This window comes from Zalophus californianus, chromosome 2 (assembly GCF_009762305.2).
Source record: "Zalophus californianus isolate mZalCal1 chromosome 2, mZalCal1.pri.v2, whole genome shotgun sequence".
In the NCBI taxonomy this organism is placed as follows: domain Eukaryota; kingdom Metazoa; phylum Chordata; class Mammalia; order Carnivora; family Otariidae; genus Zalophus; species Zalophus californianus.
The window spans coordinates 90306400-90323224 of NC_045596.1; the positions used below are offsets into that span (position 1 = coordinate 90306400).

Genomic DNA, 16825 nt, shown 5'->3' on the forward strand with positions numbered 1-16825 from the left:
TGAAGTGTTTATTCAGATAAATTATTTTTTTAAAAACAGATTTACTTGAATTTACAAAGCAGAAGTGGTGGGAAACAATTCAGCTGTGGGTTGGAGCATAACATTAAGTAACAACCTAGTGGCAATGTTATAAGTGAGATGGTTGACCATGATCCATGCACTAAGGGCAGCGAATCTGATATTCTGCCAGATACCTTCCATGGGAAATTTTGACTCAAGCTGTCTTCACATACGACTCATTGTCCAAGTGGTGGTGACTCACTACAAAATTAGAACCAACCACTACTATGAATAAGTAATTATTGAGTCTCATTAGTAATCGTTATAGATATGTCCATCACCATCTCTTACATTTCTGGGTAATCTCTTGCTTTCCAAAGTATTTTCGTGAACATTATCTTATTTGTTTGTCACGGTAACATTGTGACACAGAAAGATCAGCAATTATCGTACTTATTTCATAATTGAGAAATCTGGAGCCTAGAGAAGTAGAGTGTGTTTTCCAAGATTACACAGCTTGTTAATGAGGGATTTTGGAGACGACAGTCTCGGCGATGAGTCTGTCAGTTTATTATTCTTTCTACCATAAACACTTGAGCTCTTCAGAATCCTCCACTGTTACTCAGCTTTTTTGATAGGGCGGTCAAATACGATCATTGAAAGCATGAAGTTTAGAAGAGAATCTATAGTGATTCATTAAAGAGCAGCTTCAACCCATCTGGCAAACCATGGACTTTGGTTGGGAAGCCATGGCCAGCTGCAGAGCTGCAGGAAGACCTGAAATGTAGAAGGCAGGTGGTATTGGAGATACTGGTTCCAGTCAGTGACCAAAGAACACGCTTCACATATACCCCAAGGGCAAAGGACTTTTGATTTCAAAAGCACTGTTACTTTAGCCTTCATTAAATAGGTCTGAATTATTTTAGTGCCTGGTAGAGCAGGAACTCTTCAAGTGGGATTTAAGGACTGTGAATCTCTTGATTGTATGGGTTAGATGAAAATATGCAAGTGTCCCTCCCTACGCAGGTGGTATAGAGCTGTCATCAGCTTCTCCAAGTGCCTTCACATTTAAAGACATACGACTTCTAGAGGCTGGCTAGTTCCTCCTGGATAGTGGGCTTACAACCTCAGCTCCTCTGGAGAGGTGGATGGTGGTGGTACTTGGTTTGCAAGGCATTTAGTAGTGAGATTACTTCAATGGGGAGATGGCTGAGAAAAATCATGTAACCTGGTTGGTATTATTTTTCACATAAAATTTAAGTATTTATACAGACAAGAGTCTCAATAGACTTCATGCAAAATGACTAAACCATCATTTATCAAAGCATGTTCTACAAAACACTGGTACTGTGGGGTTTAATGGGATTATTTGGGGGCAAAAAAGTTTCAGGGTCAAATGACTTAGATAGGCCAGGTTAAAAAAAATTAAACAGGGTGTCTTTTCCCCAAGTGATTTCTTAGAACCACTCATATGGTTAAGTGCATTGTTAGTCTCTAAGGACCATACAACCTATGGCATTTCCCTTAAAAAAAATTTTTTTTAAAGATTTTATTTATTTATTTGAGAGAGAGAGAGAGTGAGAGAGAGCATGAGAGGGGAGAGGCTCAGAGGGACAAGCGGACTCCCCGCTGAGCCGGGAGCCTGACACGGGACTCGATCTCCGGACTCGCAGATAGTGAGCTGAGCCGAAGGCAGTCACCTAACCAACTGAGCCATGCAGGCAGGCGCCACAGCATTTTCCTATTTTATTTTCTATGCAGCAGCCCGCTTGACTCCCAAATCTATTATTTCTAGCCCCGACCTCTATCCTGAGATCTAGACCAATTTTAAAAAAAGAGAAAGACTGAGGCACAGTGAGAGTTAAGCTGCAGAGAAAACTGATTTAAAACATTGGGGATTTATTCAGGGCGTATGAAAGTGAGCTGCACCAGTGAACACTGTCTGACCAAGGGCGAGGGTGGGGTTTACAAAAGCGAAGCCACAAAACCTCACAAGGAAGACACAGCAGTTTGTCGGTTTAAATAATCCTTGTCTTCTCGATTTGGATGGGCTGGTTACAGAGGAGCTGGGTGCCCCTGGTGGCTGAGCCCCAATCCACGCAGCAGAGCCACAGTTTCACCGTCGGTCTGGTTTTCTGATACTTCTACCCAGTTTCCTGAGAGTGGTCACTCAGGTCCCTCATCTGAGCCACACCTGCTTGCTGTCTGCACCCTGCAGGGTCCTGCCGTGGCACATGGAAAATATCCTTATCAAGGCCCATATATTTATCTGCTTTCTGAGCATTTCTGCTTGGATTTCTTGCAAGTGCCTTAGGCACAAAGGAAATAGTTGACCTACCAACTTCCACCTCCCTTCTCCCCAGCTCCAGTGTCCCCATCTCAGTGAATGGCATCTCACATCCATCTCCCAAGGCAGAAATCTCGGCGTGAGCCTTTCCCTTTTCTTTCCTCACTCCCACCCCATGAAATGAACCTCCAGCCCCCAACCACTGCCCCGCCTGCAATCAAACCACTAGTGACCTATTCTGCAGCAATTCGTCCCTAAGTTCTGCTTAATCAGCATCTCTGCCTCCCTTCTCCATGCTGCCGGGAGCATAACCCTTCAGAAATGAGAGCCCAGTCATGCCATTCCTCGGTTAAAACCAATCAACAATTCTGTTGCCCATGATGGAAATCCAGTCTCTTTATTTACCCTGTTCATAGCTGTTCACAGAAGGTTCTCGGCTGCACCTCTCACCATTGCCTGCATTACATTCCATGCTGCAACCCTGCTCAAAGATTTAATTTCCTTCCACAAGATATGCTCGCTGTGAGCCCCCTCCCCCACACCCCGCGCCCGGCCTTTTGGCATGTTCAGAAACGTGTTTTCTCCTCTGCACCGGCTCACTCTCTTTGTTCTCGGAGAAGTAGCTCAAACGTTACCTCTTTCAGAAACACCTTCCCTGCCTCACTAATGGTGAGCCTCCGTTAGCTTTTCTCAGAATAACACATTTCCCTCACTTGGCTCCCTTGCTCTTATGAGGACAGGTGGACACCTCCCGGTTGTACTCCCAGCGCCTAGAGGACATTTTATAAATAAGAGTTGAAAGAAAAAAGAAGAAATTGCAAGAAGCCCAGAGATATGTTCAGAGTGTTTTGTATAGCCTATTCCATAACCAAAAATAAAAGATTTGTTCTATTTTATAGGACAAATAAAAAAAATAAACAATAGTTGAAAAAAAAAAAAGAATGAATAAACACCCTTTGTCACTTTTTCCCCTAAATAATATCCTGACGAAAAAGTTTTAAAGAGGTATCATAGTGTCAAGTACGTGTCATCTTCCTTAGATGTCGTAAGAGCCCCCCTTCCCTTGGTCTGACAGATAGTCTGCTCCCGTTGGTATATAATGACTAAATTCCCAATGTTTTACATCAGTTTTCTCAGTTAACTCTCACTGTGCCTCAGTGTATTTTTCTTTTTTCCTTGAATTGGTCTGGATCTCAAGAAAGAGGTCTGAGCTAAAAATAATAGATTTGGGAGCCACATGTGGACTGCTGCATAGGAAATAAAATAAGAAAACGCCACAGGCTGTGTCATCCTTAGAAATAAATCGTTATAATTATTGAGTGTGTAAAAAATGATCTGCTCTGGTGTTACCCATATAATCTCATTTAATTTTCGCAACAATCCTATGAACTAGGTGTGATTATTCCTACCATTTTATAGGTTAAAAAGCTGAGTTGCAGAAGGGTCATAATAGCGCGTTCAAGGTCACACTGTGGAGGAATTGGGATTTGAACCCAGGCAGAGTGACACCATGCTTCTTCCTCAACCATGCTAAAGAAATTCAGCAATATTTTATATAGTAGCAATTATATTACTATTCTCTCTCATTTCATATCTTAGATTTTGCTTTATTTGTTTGGGGAAAACCTGTAATTTGGCATATTCTTAGCTATCCATGGCCTCCCGGTGGTTAAATTCTTTGGTGTTCATAGATCATGGGGCCAAAATCTCTCTCTCTTTCTCTCTCTCTCTCTCTCTCTCTCTCTCTCTCTCTCACACACACACACACACACACACACACACACACACACACACACACACACACCCTCCCCTGGCTGTCACAGAATTGATCTCCCATTATTTCAAGTTCAACTTATATGGATTTTTGCAACTAGTTTTACTGCTCATATATACTGCTATAAAAGGTCCAAATATTTTTGCTTTCTTCTGTACTCTTGAAATGTAGATTCCAGTTTTATGCTCATAAGAGAGTTTCCAAAGCATATTCTTTGGAAAATGAAGGGTGTCTACCATCAGCACTGTGCAAAATACTTTACATTCATTTCATGCACAAAAATATTACTGAATTTCTTTGGTTCTGAGATTTCATGAAGGAGAATTGCTTCCACCTGGAGATCTACCTGCTTATGGAAGTGATTAGTAGAGTTAAAACTGCCCGGGTGGGACTCTGATTCATTTTGATGATGTCATTGCTGGAATGTCTACTGTAAAACCTTGCCTATTTGGAAACCTCTAGAAAAGAATCATCCTGGATATTTGAGTATTTTTTCATACAGTTGTTTTCCAAATGTTTTCATTATGGTTAACTATACATAACTTAAGATATACAATCTTAAGTATTTTTAAGTGTACATGGGGGCGCCTGGGTGGCTTAGTCTGTTGGGCATCTGCTTTGGCTCAGGTCAGGATCCCAGGGTGTTGGGATCGAGCCCCGCATCAGGCTCCTTGCTTGGTGGGGAGCCTGCTTCTCTCTCTCCCTCTGCCTGCCGTACCACTGCTTGTGCTCTCTCTCTCTACGAATAAATAAATGTTTTTAAAAAAGCATTTTGAAGTGTATAGTTCAGTGGCATTAAGTACATCCACACACTTGTACACCACCACCACCATCCATCTCCATAATATCTCTAACTCTTCTCATCTTATAAAACCAAAATTCCATACACATTAGCTATACCATCTCCCAGCCTCTGGCAATCACCATTCTACATTCTGTCTTTATGATTTTGACTGCTCTCAGTACCTCATAGAAGTAGAATCATACAGTTGTCTTTTTGTGACTGGCTTATTTAACTTAGCATAATGTCCTCATTTCATCCGTATGGTAGCAGGTGTCAGAACTTTCTTCCTTTTAAAGGTTGAATAATATTCCATTGTGTGTGTATATACCACATTTTGTTTATCCATTCATCTGTTGATGGATATGTGGGTTACTTCCATGTTTTAGCTATTGTGAAAAATCCTGCAGTGAACATGGGCATACAAATATCTCTTCAAGACTCTGCTTTTAATTCTTTTGGATATATACCCAGAAGTGAATTGCTGGGTCATGTAGTATTTCCCTTCTCAATTTTTTGAGGAATCACCATACTATATTCCACACAGTGGCTATACCATATTATATTTCCACCAACACTTTTTTTCTGTTTTCATACACTTTTAAATGATCAGTTCAAACGCCCAAATCTCTGTAATTTTTCATAGAAATCTTAGTAAAATATGGATGGTTTTATCTTCCTAACATTATTTATATATAGTTATTGACATTTTGTTAATGATGAGGGTCACACAAAGATACATGCCAGTGGGGCAATCGTCAGACTGGTTTGAGGCAAAGCTGGGTTTTATTTTATTTTATTTTATTTTTAAAGATTTTATTTATTTATTTGACAGAGAGAGAGACAACTAGAGGGGGAACACAAGCAGGGGGAGTGGGGAAGAAGCACACTCCCCACTCTGCAGGGAGCCCAGTGTGGGGCTTGATCCCAGGACCCCAGGATCATGACCTGAGCCAAAGGCAGATGTTTAACAACTGAGCCACCCAGGCGTCCCCAAAACTGGGTTTTAAATGCGAGTTTGCTCTGACACCAAATTGCTGCCACTTGAAATGTCTTTTAAATACTTGGAATGGTTCTCTATCACTTTTCTCTTTTCTTTCTTGCTGTCAACTCTCACTTTTTGCTGGTTTCCACCTGCCTGGCTGGGGACTCTATTTATTTTCAAATCTGAGGCATTTCTTTGCCATTTATTTGTTGAGGAAACCAGATCATTTGTCCTGTCGCATTTTCCACAATTTGGATTTTGCCGAGTATAACCCCATGGTGTCATTTAACATGATTCCATACTTCCTACACACAGATAATTTGGGCCTAGAAGCCTGATCAGATTCAGATTTTTTTGTCAGAGTACTTAGAAGATGGTACTGCAGGTGGTACTGTATGCTTCCTACAGATCACACCAGGGGTTGTGTAGTGCCTAGTTCTGGTTCTTATTGTGATGTTCAAGATTCATTGGCAGTTTAGGTGTTGCCAAAGTGGTCCATCCATCGTAAAGTTTCCCATCAGCCTTTCACATAATAGCTTTAGAAGCTATTATGATTGCCTAGAGCCATTTTCTCATAAGAGTTTCAAAGAGATGATATTCTAATTCTATCATTGCTTATGCATTTGTTAGCTGAAGAACTTTTCTCCATCAGCTATAATTTCCCTGGGGAGGATCTTTTATAGGAAAAGTAAACTAAATGTTTGATTCTTTCCTTTATCTGTTTTTAGAATAAAGTGTCTTTTTTTTTAAAGCATCTTCATAAACTCAGAGATTTAAAAAAATTTGACATGTTTCTATTCATTGCAGTTATTATCATTTTGACATCAAACTGTACCATCTTTCTCCAGGAGGAGCCCTGAACTGAGGCTTCTAGTCTTTGTGGGAGAGATGACCAAGAGGGATCTCAGCAGCCCTCTCCCAGGAAGGCCAGTCTAGAAAGCTGGGCTGAGGCCGTGTGTGGGCTCCCTGGAATCATGCAGTCATTTCTGGCAATGGGAAGTGCAGTGGGGGTGGGGCGGTGACAATGGGAGTGGCATGGACACCTTGCATTTTCACCGTCATGCTAGGGGCTGGCCATGGTCACACTTGTCAGAAATGGGTACAAAGTAAGAAATGACTGAGTGGGCCCAAGGGGCTCATCTGGAGTAAAAGGCACGTATTTGTTAACTGCTCAGAGGCTGTTGATTTGTTTACTTTCTGATTCTCAGAGGGGTTTAGATGGATAAGGGTACCAAGTAGCTGAATTCTGGCGAAGTGGTTTTTGTTTTTACAGTAATTAGGAATTCCGAGAAACTATTCTTGTATTTTCTTCCTCGTTATTTTCTATTAACAAAGAAGAATAAAGCTATATTATACAGTCTGGGAAGTTTTTTGAGGAAATTGAAGAAGTCATTTATTCAGGGAACTCATTAATGAGGAAGACAATAAATAAATGAAACAAAAACATAACTAGGTTCTGGGGCACCTGGGGGGCTCAGTCGGTTGAGCGACTGCCTGCGGCTCAGGTCATGATCCTGGAGTCCCGGGATCGAGTCCCGCATCGGGCTCCCTGCTCAGCGGGGAGTCTGCTTCTCCCTTGGACCCTCCCCCCTCTCATGCTCTCTCTCTATCTCATTCTCTCTCTCCAATAAATAAATAAAATCTTTTTAAAAATAAAAAAATATATATTATATGTATAATATATATTTTTTCTATAAAAACCCATAGTTATATATATGCACATAAATACAAGTATACATACATACACACAAGTATGTGTCTATCTATCTATCTATCTATCAGGAGATGGGTCTACAGCCAGAAGGCTTGAGCTTGAGTCCCAGGTTTACCCCTTATTACCTTTATGCGATCCTTAAGACATGGTTTCCTAATCTGTAAAATGAAAGATAACATGTGCTCTGCATAGCTTAAAGGCTTGTTATGAAAATTAAATGAGATAATATAAATGCTTTACAAAATGTTATTTGAATTTTTTGTTGTATGTGCTAAATACTGGGTGTGCTGATACGGAGGTATAAGACTAGTTAAAGTGAGTAAGTTCACATGGAAGAGACTAGAAAGGCTTTGTTGCTGAGGCGAGTCTTACCCTGAATTTGAGGTGGAGGAAAGTTGATCAGTCGATGGGGGAATCCCATGGGCATTGTTTCAGAACTGGGCCAGGGTAAGTTCTATAGATTTCCTCGGCGGTAGAAAAGCTCACGAGAGCCTGTGCGTTAGGCAGTTTTTGAAGGCGCAGTTGGTGGTGGACATTAACTCCATGATTAGGAGCTTTAATTTGATCTCAGAGGTACTTAAGCCACACGGCTGAGCTCTGGGAAGGGGTGTTATCTGAGGTCAGCAGCAGCTGGTTGAGCACTAGCTTTGGCCTAATTTGAAGCTAAAGAACAGCAGAAGATTACGGAGATTAAACAAAAATATAGTCCTCAATCCTCTATGCCTTGCCACTTCCTAAAATGACCTTTTAAAGTGTTTAGCGCCTGAATTCAGGTGGCATCCTCAGCCTAACCATTTAGAGGAGAATGGTGATTGCTTTCCTGGCCATCTTCATCATTAAAGAGTGATATATATTGCTAATAAGTGCCATTCAAACCATCAGCAGCATGGTAGCGTGGAAGGGGTACTGGGCTAGGATAGTCTGAGTTCTAAGGCTAAGGTTGACTGGAAATTCAAGGAGAAACGAAATAAAGGAGTTAAGTTGCAGGTGACATGATCACAGGGTTTTTTGTGTTTTTTTTGTGTGTGTGTGTGCATGAAGCCTATGTTTGTAGTATACCTGTGTTGTGAAAGGCACCAGGCTAGGTGCTGTTTGGGCTATAAAATGTGAATGGATTACATGTCTTATCCTCAAGAAGCTTATTGTTAATGGAAAAAAGAAGCATATATATATATATAATCGTGATGACAATGGGATGATGGTGATGATGATGATCAGAGGACAGGTAAGTGCAGGAGAGAGGTAGGAGAAAAGTACGAAAAAGGGATAAATAATAGTGGAGCTAGATGAGTAATAGAGCATTTCCTGTACCCTGGACACTAATTGTTTTTCTTCAATAAGCAGTTTGAATCCCTATTAATACACCATAACAGTAATGAAGGTTTGAGACTCCTTAGAGGTATAAACTTAGAGGAATTTACCACAAACATCTGATTCTGTATAGAACCATAAAATTTTTTTTTAAAGTAAGGGATCTCAGAATATTTATTCCAAAACTTTTAATTCATGGATTAGGAAACCAAGGTGAAAGAGATAATGATTCGATGTAAAGGCAGAACCAGAAAACTTGGTTTTTCCTAGTCCTTAATCCAGTACTCACCTGTCATGCTGGGTTTGGCAAGACTTTTACAAGGGATATTTATAGGGAGCATAATTTCTTAATTTTTTGTTACGTCAAGAAAGTGGTAGCACTTTGGTGCCTTTAAAAGGCTGAGTCAGAGGACTGCCTCTTCACCTGGTAGTTAGGGTGCTGGTGGATTCATGAATCATTTACTAAAGCCAGTTAGATCTTCAAATTAAAAAAGAAAGGCCAGGGGCACCTGTGTGGCTCAGTTGGTTAAGCGTCTGCCTTCCACTCAGGTCATGATCTCAGGTCCTGGGATGGAGCCCCGCATCGGGCCCCTGCTCAGCGGGAAGCCTGCTTCTCCCTCTCCCTCTGCCTGCCACTCCCCCTGCTTGTGCTCACTCTCTCTCTGTCAAATACTTAAGTAAAAATATTTTTAAAAAAAGAAAGAAAGGCCAAGCCAGACATTTCTGTATTTTTATTGTTGTTATTCCCTTGCAAACTTTATAAAAATTAAAGTTCAAAAAAATACATTTTTTTAAGAACTTTGAAGTGGGTGCATTTTGTCTACTTTTAAAATTTGGATCATTTTATTTTTTCATTTTGCTTAGTTAAAATTTTGGTAAGTAAAGCATGTAGGAACCTGAAAGCAATGTAGCTCTATATGTGTGATTGGTGGAAAAACCATGGATAAGAAACAAAATGCTTGGAATCAATATGCAAGAATCTATTCAGTGTAAATCTGAACTGATTCAGTAGGTAATATTGCAACAGTATTGAATAGTCAGCAAGACTGATTTTGTATTTAATTCTGTCATAAGATCTGAATAAACAAGTTTAAAATAACAAAGTTCACAACACAGACTTGCTAAAAAGAGGTATTCATAATTGAGGGGAGGCTGGGATGTTTCAATAGCACATCAGGCAGGTGTTTTTCAAAGTGTGTTGTGAAGACTCTTGGCAACAGAATCACTCTGATTCAGTTGAAAATGCAGATTCCTGAGCCTTTCTCTTGATTCACCAAGTCAGAATCTCTAAAGGATGACATGCCAGGGAGTCTCAATGCACACCAGGGACATTTTCAAGAGGGAAAAAATATGTTTTTACTGTGTCATGCTGTTGTTGATCAAGAGGAATGTTTAGTGACTTGAAATAGAAGGAAATTGGTAGAGTCAGGGTGAGGAGACTTCTTTATAAGTAGATAAACAGAGACCAGAGGAACAACCCCACATGGAGAATGGTCTCAGCTTCTTGCACAGCTGAGCTCAGGCTCTCGCTGGTTTGTTCCCCATGCCATTCGCAGCAAGACTGTGTTTTTGCAGTCCTTCCATTGGGCCCTTGGCTCTTCTCATTATTCACAGACTCTCAATGATCTCAACCCTGCCTTGACTCGGGATCCATGACCCCAGTCTTCCCCCGCTGTCACCTCTTGCCAGAGTGCTGACCTCTATATCTACTTGGATCCCGAAATCTGCCCTCAGACTCAGGATTAACTCTGTATTTCCCAGAACTTTTTACAAAGGCCCTGTCATTGTTAAAATTGGCAAAAAGTAAGAAGGAACAAAATTGGAATAGGGATATATGCGTTACTAGTTCGTCTCTTGACTCTGGCTCTGAAAATCAAAGGTGCAAAGTTGTCCATTTATTGTTCCATATATATCTGGCTAATCCAGCCCCAGCACCTACCTCACTAAACAGATTTTACTATTTTCCCTGGGCTATTTTGTAAAGCATGGTATACCACCAGCGATGGACTCAGAAATTTGGGGATAAGACATATGGCAGTGGTATATTTTGAGTCTGAAAGATGTTGTTCTTTAAATAAGGATCCTAAAAACAGCTAAATATATATGTAGATCGGACCTATAACTATTATACTTAAAAAAAGATGTTCTTAGGATTAAAGCTTTTTTTGTTTCTTAAACAGATATTTCATTTTCAGGAGTTTTGTTTATGTGCTTTATTATTTTTCTTTTTATGAAAGTAAACCAGAATGAGTGAAATAAAGGGGATTAAGAGTACTCTTATCTTGATGAGCACTGAGAAATGTATAAAATTGTATTTGTATATGTATAAATATACATATATATATATAAAATAAGTAAAGCAGAGGGGCGGTATAGTCGTTTAATTGCCTACCTCTTGGTTTCTGCTCAGGTGGTGGGCTCAGGTCATGATCTCAGGGTTGTGAGATCCGGCTGGGCACCGTGCTCATATTCAACCCGGAGTCTGCTTAAGACACTCTCTCCCTCTCCCCCTACCCCTTCTCCTTGCTCTCTCTCCCTCTCTCTCTTTCTAAAATAAATAAATAAATCTTTATAAAAAATAAGTAAAGCAGGATGAAAAAGCTACTAGTGTTTAGTGTTTATAGCCCAAGGAATGAAATCTCCAGCTGATTAGGATGTCCAATCCTGAGTGCTTGGTAGGAATAATACAATTAGAGAAATAAGTGGGCTGCCTCTCTGAATGCTTCAGAATCCAGGCTAATACTGTTTAGCTCCAGAGCAGTGCCACCATGGGGAAAGACAACACCCCTGCTCTTGTCACAGGGAAATTAGACTTCTAAGAACCACAATGGGATCAAGCAGTGTCCCCGTCAAAATACATCTCCACTCCAAATAAACCATCTTCTCTTTTAGATCAGAAACCCTGCAAATGGAGGAAAGGTAACTGCAGAGGTAGCATGTGTGGTGAAGACTCGAAGTCCCATTTGTGCACGTGTGCGGAGGGATATACTTTAAGCCAAGATGGAAAGTACTGTGAAGGTAACGTGCAGGGGGGTAGCTGCCTAATGCAAGGACAGGCCACCTGGGCCAGTGGCTGGTCTTCAGTGGGTCATCCACAGCCTTGAAGCAAAACAACTTGAGGTTCCCCCCCCGTTTTTCCCCAGAAAAATTATTTTTTTCTTCTGTTATTAAAGCCTCTGTAATAGCTTTCAGATCTTCTTTATGTGCTGTGTTCCTAGATCCAATACTCTTAGAGGCTACTCAGAGTTTGATATATGGCAGGGATTCTCTGAGTGGACACCACAAACCTCTGTGGGTTTGACAGTATGCAAAATGTCAGTATTTTCAAATTTTTGCAGTTCCATAGCTATCATTAGATCTTCAAAGGGTAAGTGACTCCTACACCACATCCCATGAAAGTCTGGTAGGAATCTTGAGAAGCTATGCACCAAGACTGTTTATCTGGGGCTCTTCCTATTTTGAGGCTTCAGGCCCAATTCAATGAACCGGGGAGAAATACTGTATTCTTTCACCTGGGAGGTGGGTCCAGCGGGTTACTAATGAAAAGCATCCAATGGCTGTTAGCACACATTCAGTAGAATTAGTTGCGGTATGATGTCAGGTAAACCTGACCTTGAAGTATAAGTTAAGTATATGTCCCCTGCTCACCTGGGACTACTGGGGGGAGAGCCATAGCATAGAACAGTGGCCTGGAAGGCTGGGTTTCAAGCGGAGTGAAGCTGCTGGGGAATGTACCTACATTCAGGTGAAGGGCTCCTGTCAGCTCTGAGAAGGCTGAAGAGCAGAACAGGCGATGTCATATCCCTATCAAGAACTTTCAAGAGTCCCCGCCTTCAATGGCTACATCTTTTCATGGGAAATTGTACTACTTTTTCCTGAAGGTAATTCTAGTATGAAAATACAGAACTATTTGAAAGTTTAAACTGTAACAGTAAAAATGGCTTTCATGACAATTGAACTGACTTCTTTCATTTTTTGCGAGGGTAGCAAAAACAGTATTTCCATGGTCAGTTACAGCAAATGCAAGTGTGAGATATTCTACTTTGTGCTGACTTACTAGCAATATTACAATTTATTTTAAAAAATAAGTATGTTTTACTGTTGTCATTGTATAGATGTCAATGAATGTGCCTTTTGGAATCATGGATGTACTCTTGGATGTGAAAACATCCCTGGATCTTATTATTGCACATGTCCTGTAGGTTTTATTCTGCTTCCTGATGGGAAACGGTGTCATCGTAAGTATTTATTGCATTTTTTTTCTTTCATTTTCAGTGATGTTTCCAAGGTGGCTATGATCTGGGTTGTTGGTCCTTGATCAGCAGTATGCATCAGAATTACCTTGATGTTTTATTATGTACATGAATGACAGGACCACAGACCTATTAAATCAAAACTTCTAAGGTTGGGAAAAAGTATATAGATCTCTCTCTATATATATATTTCTTGTTTCTTTATCCATATTTTCTTATGTCTCTCTGAAAGATAAGTGTGTAAAAATATAATCGTGATACATTATTACATCTAAAACACTAGCTGTAATTTCCTGCTATCATCTATTATCCAGTTACTTTTTGGGTATAATCACAATACCGTTGTCACACCTGAAAAAATTAGCAGGAATTCCCTAATAAGACCAAATGTCTAGACAGTGCTCAACTTACCTTAAAAAGTTTTTTTAAACAGTTGAATTGTGTGAATAACTATCCAGACAAGAGCAATGTGTTTTATTAGCTTAATACTTTTCTTTTATTCTACAGATTCCCTCACCTCTGTTTTTTCCTCCTTTCAAGTATTTGTTGAAGAAACTGTTTTTTTTTCCCCCCTGTGGCTTCTTACATTTTGGATTTTACTGATCGTGCTTCTGTGATGTCCCTGACTTTCTGCAAACTTGTAGTTAGATATAAAGGCTTGAGCAGATTCAGCTTTGACATTTTTTGGTAGGAATACTTCTAGGTGTGTTTGTGCTTCCATCAGGAGACACATAATATCTGGTCATTTCTCTTTCTGTCATCCATTATAAAGTTCCTCAATAGTCTTTTATTTTTCTTTTTTAAGCTCTGTCCAGTTTTTTTTTTTAAAGATTTTATTTATTTTTTTGAGAGAGAGAGATAGCAAGAGAGAGCATGAGAAGGGATGGGGGGAGAGGGAAAAGCAGGGTCCCTGCTGAGCAAGGAGCCCAATGTGGGACTCCATCCCAGGACCCTGGGATCATGACCTGAGCCGAAGGTAGACGCTTAACTGAGTGAGCCACCCAGGCACCCCTGGCCAGTTTTAATAAAGAAAAATTTTGCATGATTTACTTTTCACTGGTCTGTTCTGACATATTTCTTTCTTTTTAAAAAATATGTGTTTTGTTTTATTTTTATTCTTTTAAAAAATTTCCAGGATAATTAGCATACAGTGTTATATTAGTTTCAGGTGTACAATATAGTGATTCAGCAATTCTATACATTACTCAATGTTCATCAAGATAAGCCTACTCTTAATCCCCTTCACCTATTTCACCCATGGTTCCACCGATCTCCCCTCTGGTAACCATCAGTGTGTTCACTATAGTTAAGAGTCTGTTTCTTGGGGAGCCTGCTTCTCCCTTTGCCTGCAGCTTCACCTGCTTGTGCTCTCTCTCTCTGACAAATAAATGAAATCTTATTAAAAAAAAAAGTCTGTTTCTTGGTTTCTCTTTTTCTTTGTTCATTTGTTTCCTAAGTATTACATATGATAAATTCATATGATATATGTCTTTCTCTGACTTATTTCATTAACATTATACAATCTAGATCTATCCATGTTGTTGCAAATGGCAAGATTTCATTCTTTTCTATGGCTGAGTAATATTTTATATATATATATATCACTTCTTTATCCATTCATCTGTTGATGGACACTTGAGTTGCTTCCATAATTTGGCTATTGTAAATAATATGACAATAAACATAGGGGTGCATGTATCTTTTTGAATTAGTGTTTTTGTGTTCTTTGGGTAAATACCCAGTAGTGGAATTACTGGACCATATAGTAATTCTATTTTTAATTTTTTGAGGAACCTCCATACTGTTTTCCACAATGGCTACATCAGTTTGCATTCCTACCAACAGTGCACAAGAGCTCCTTTTTCTCTATGTTCTTGCCAACACTTGTTTTTCTTGTATTTTTGATTTTAGCCATTCTGACAGGTGTGAGGTGATATCTCATTGTGGTTTTGATTTGCATTTTCCTGATGATGAGTGATGTTGAACATCTTTTCATGTGTCTGTTGGCCATCTGGATGTCTTCTTTGGAGAACTATCTGTTCAGGTCTTCTGCTCATTTTTTAATTGGATTATTTGTTTTTTTGGGCTTTGAGTTGTACCAGTTGTTTTTATATTTTAGATACTAACCCCTTATCAGATATGTCATTTACAAATATCTTCTCCCATTCAGTAGATTGGTTTCTTTTTGTTTTGTTGATTGTTTCCTTTGCTATGAAAAAGCTTTTCTTTTGATGTAGTCCAGTAATTTATTTTTGCTTTTGGTTCCGATGCCATATCTAGAAGAAATATTCTATGTCACAGAAATTATTACCTGTTCTCTTTTCTAGTGTTTTTATGGTTCTAGGTCTCATGTTTAAGTCTTTAATCCATTTTGAGTTTATTTTTGTATATGGCAAAAGAGAGTGGTCCAGTTTCATTCTTGCATATAGCTGTCCACTTTTCCCAACACCATTTGTTGAAGAGATTGCTTTTTCCCATTATATATTCATTCCTCTTTTGTCAAAGATTAATTGACCATATAATTGTGGGTTCATTTCTGCGTTTTCTATTCTAGTCCATTGATCTATGTATCTACTGTTATGCCAGTATCATACTGTTTTAATTACTACAGCTTTGTCATATAACTTGATGTCTGGAATTGTGATACCTCCAGTTTTGTTTTTGTTTTTCAAGAAGGCTATGGCTTTTCAAGGTCCTTTATGGTTCCATACAAATGTTAGGATTATTTGTTTTAGTTCTCTGAAAAATGCTGTTGGTATTTACAATGATTAATTCTTCTTGTTGGATTATTCCCTTAATGATTATGTAGAGTCCTTCTTTCTCTCTTGTTATAGTCTTTCAGCACTTTGAATATATCATGCCACTTTCTTCTCTCCTGCAGAGTTTCTGCTAAAAAATCAGTGGATAGCTTTATGGGGTTTCCCCTGTATGTAACTGTTTCTTCTCTTGTTCCTTTTAAAATTCTCTCTTTATCAGTACTTTTTGCCACTTTAATTATTATGGATCTTTGTTTGGACTTCCTTGGGTTGATTTTGTTGGGGGCTCTCTGTATCTCCTGGATATGGATATCTGTTTACTTCCCCAGTTTTGGGAAGTTTATAGCAATTATTTCTTCAAATATATTTTTTGCCCCCTTTCTCTCTCTTCTCCTTCTGGGATTCCCATAATGTGAATGTTGTTAGGCTTGATGGTATCACTGAGTTCCCTTAGCCTGTTTTCATTTTTTATTATTCTTTTTTCTCTCTCCTGTACAGGTTGATTGCTTTCCATTACCCTGTCCTCCAGCTCACTAATCCATTCTTCTACTTCCTCTACTCTACTATTTATTCCCTCTGGGATTATTATTGCAGTTAACTGAGTTCTTCATCTCTGATTGGTTCTTTTTTGTATTTTCTATCTCTTTGTTGGGGGTCTCACTGAGATAATCCACTCTTTTCTTAAGTCTAGTGAATATCTTTATGACCATTACATTAAATTCTTTATAAGGCATATTGCTTATTTCTATTTTTGTTTATCGCTCTTGCTGTGATTTTGTCCTGTTTTTCAGTTGGGATATGTTCCTCCATCTCCCACTTTGTCTAACTCTCTGTGTCTATTTCTTTTTTTAAAATTAAGATTATTTATTTATTTATTTTAGAGAGGGAGAGAGCATGAGTGGGAGGGACAGAGGCAGAAAGCATCCAAGCAGACTCCATGCTGAGTGTGGAACTCCATGTGGGA

General features: G+C 39.3%; 1 protein-coding gene across 2 annotated transcripts in view; it reads left to right on the forward strand.

Moving 5' to 3' along the window:
* EGF (epidermal growth factor) overlaps positions 1-16825 on the forward strand; it is a 95351-nt gene that overhangs the window by 30732 nt on the left and 47794 nt on the right. For both annotated transcript variants that reach the window (XM_027600458.2, XM_027600459.2), the window contains exons 6-7: positions 11745-11870; positions 12968-13090. In XM_027600458.2, the coding sequence (XP_027456259.1) occupies positions 11745-11870; positions 12968-13090 (249 nt within the window). The remainder of the gene's footprint in view (positions 1-11744; positions 11871-12967; positions 13091-16825) is intronic.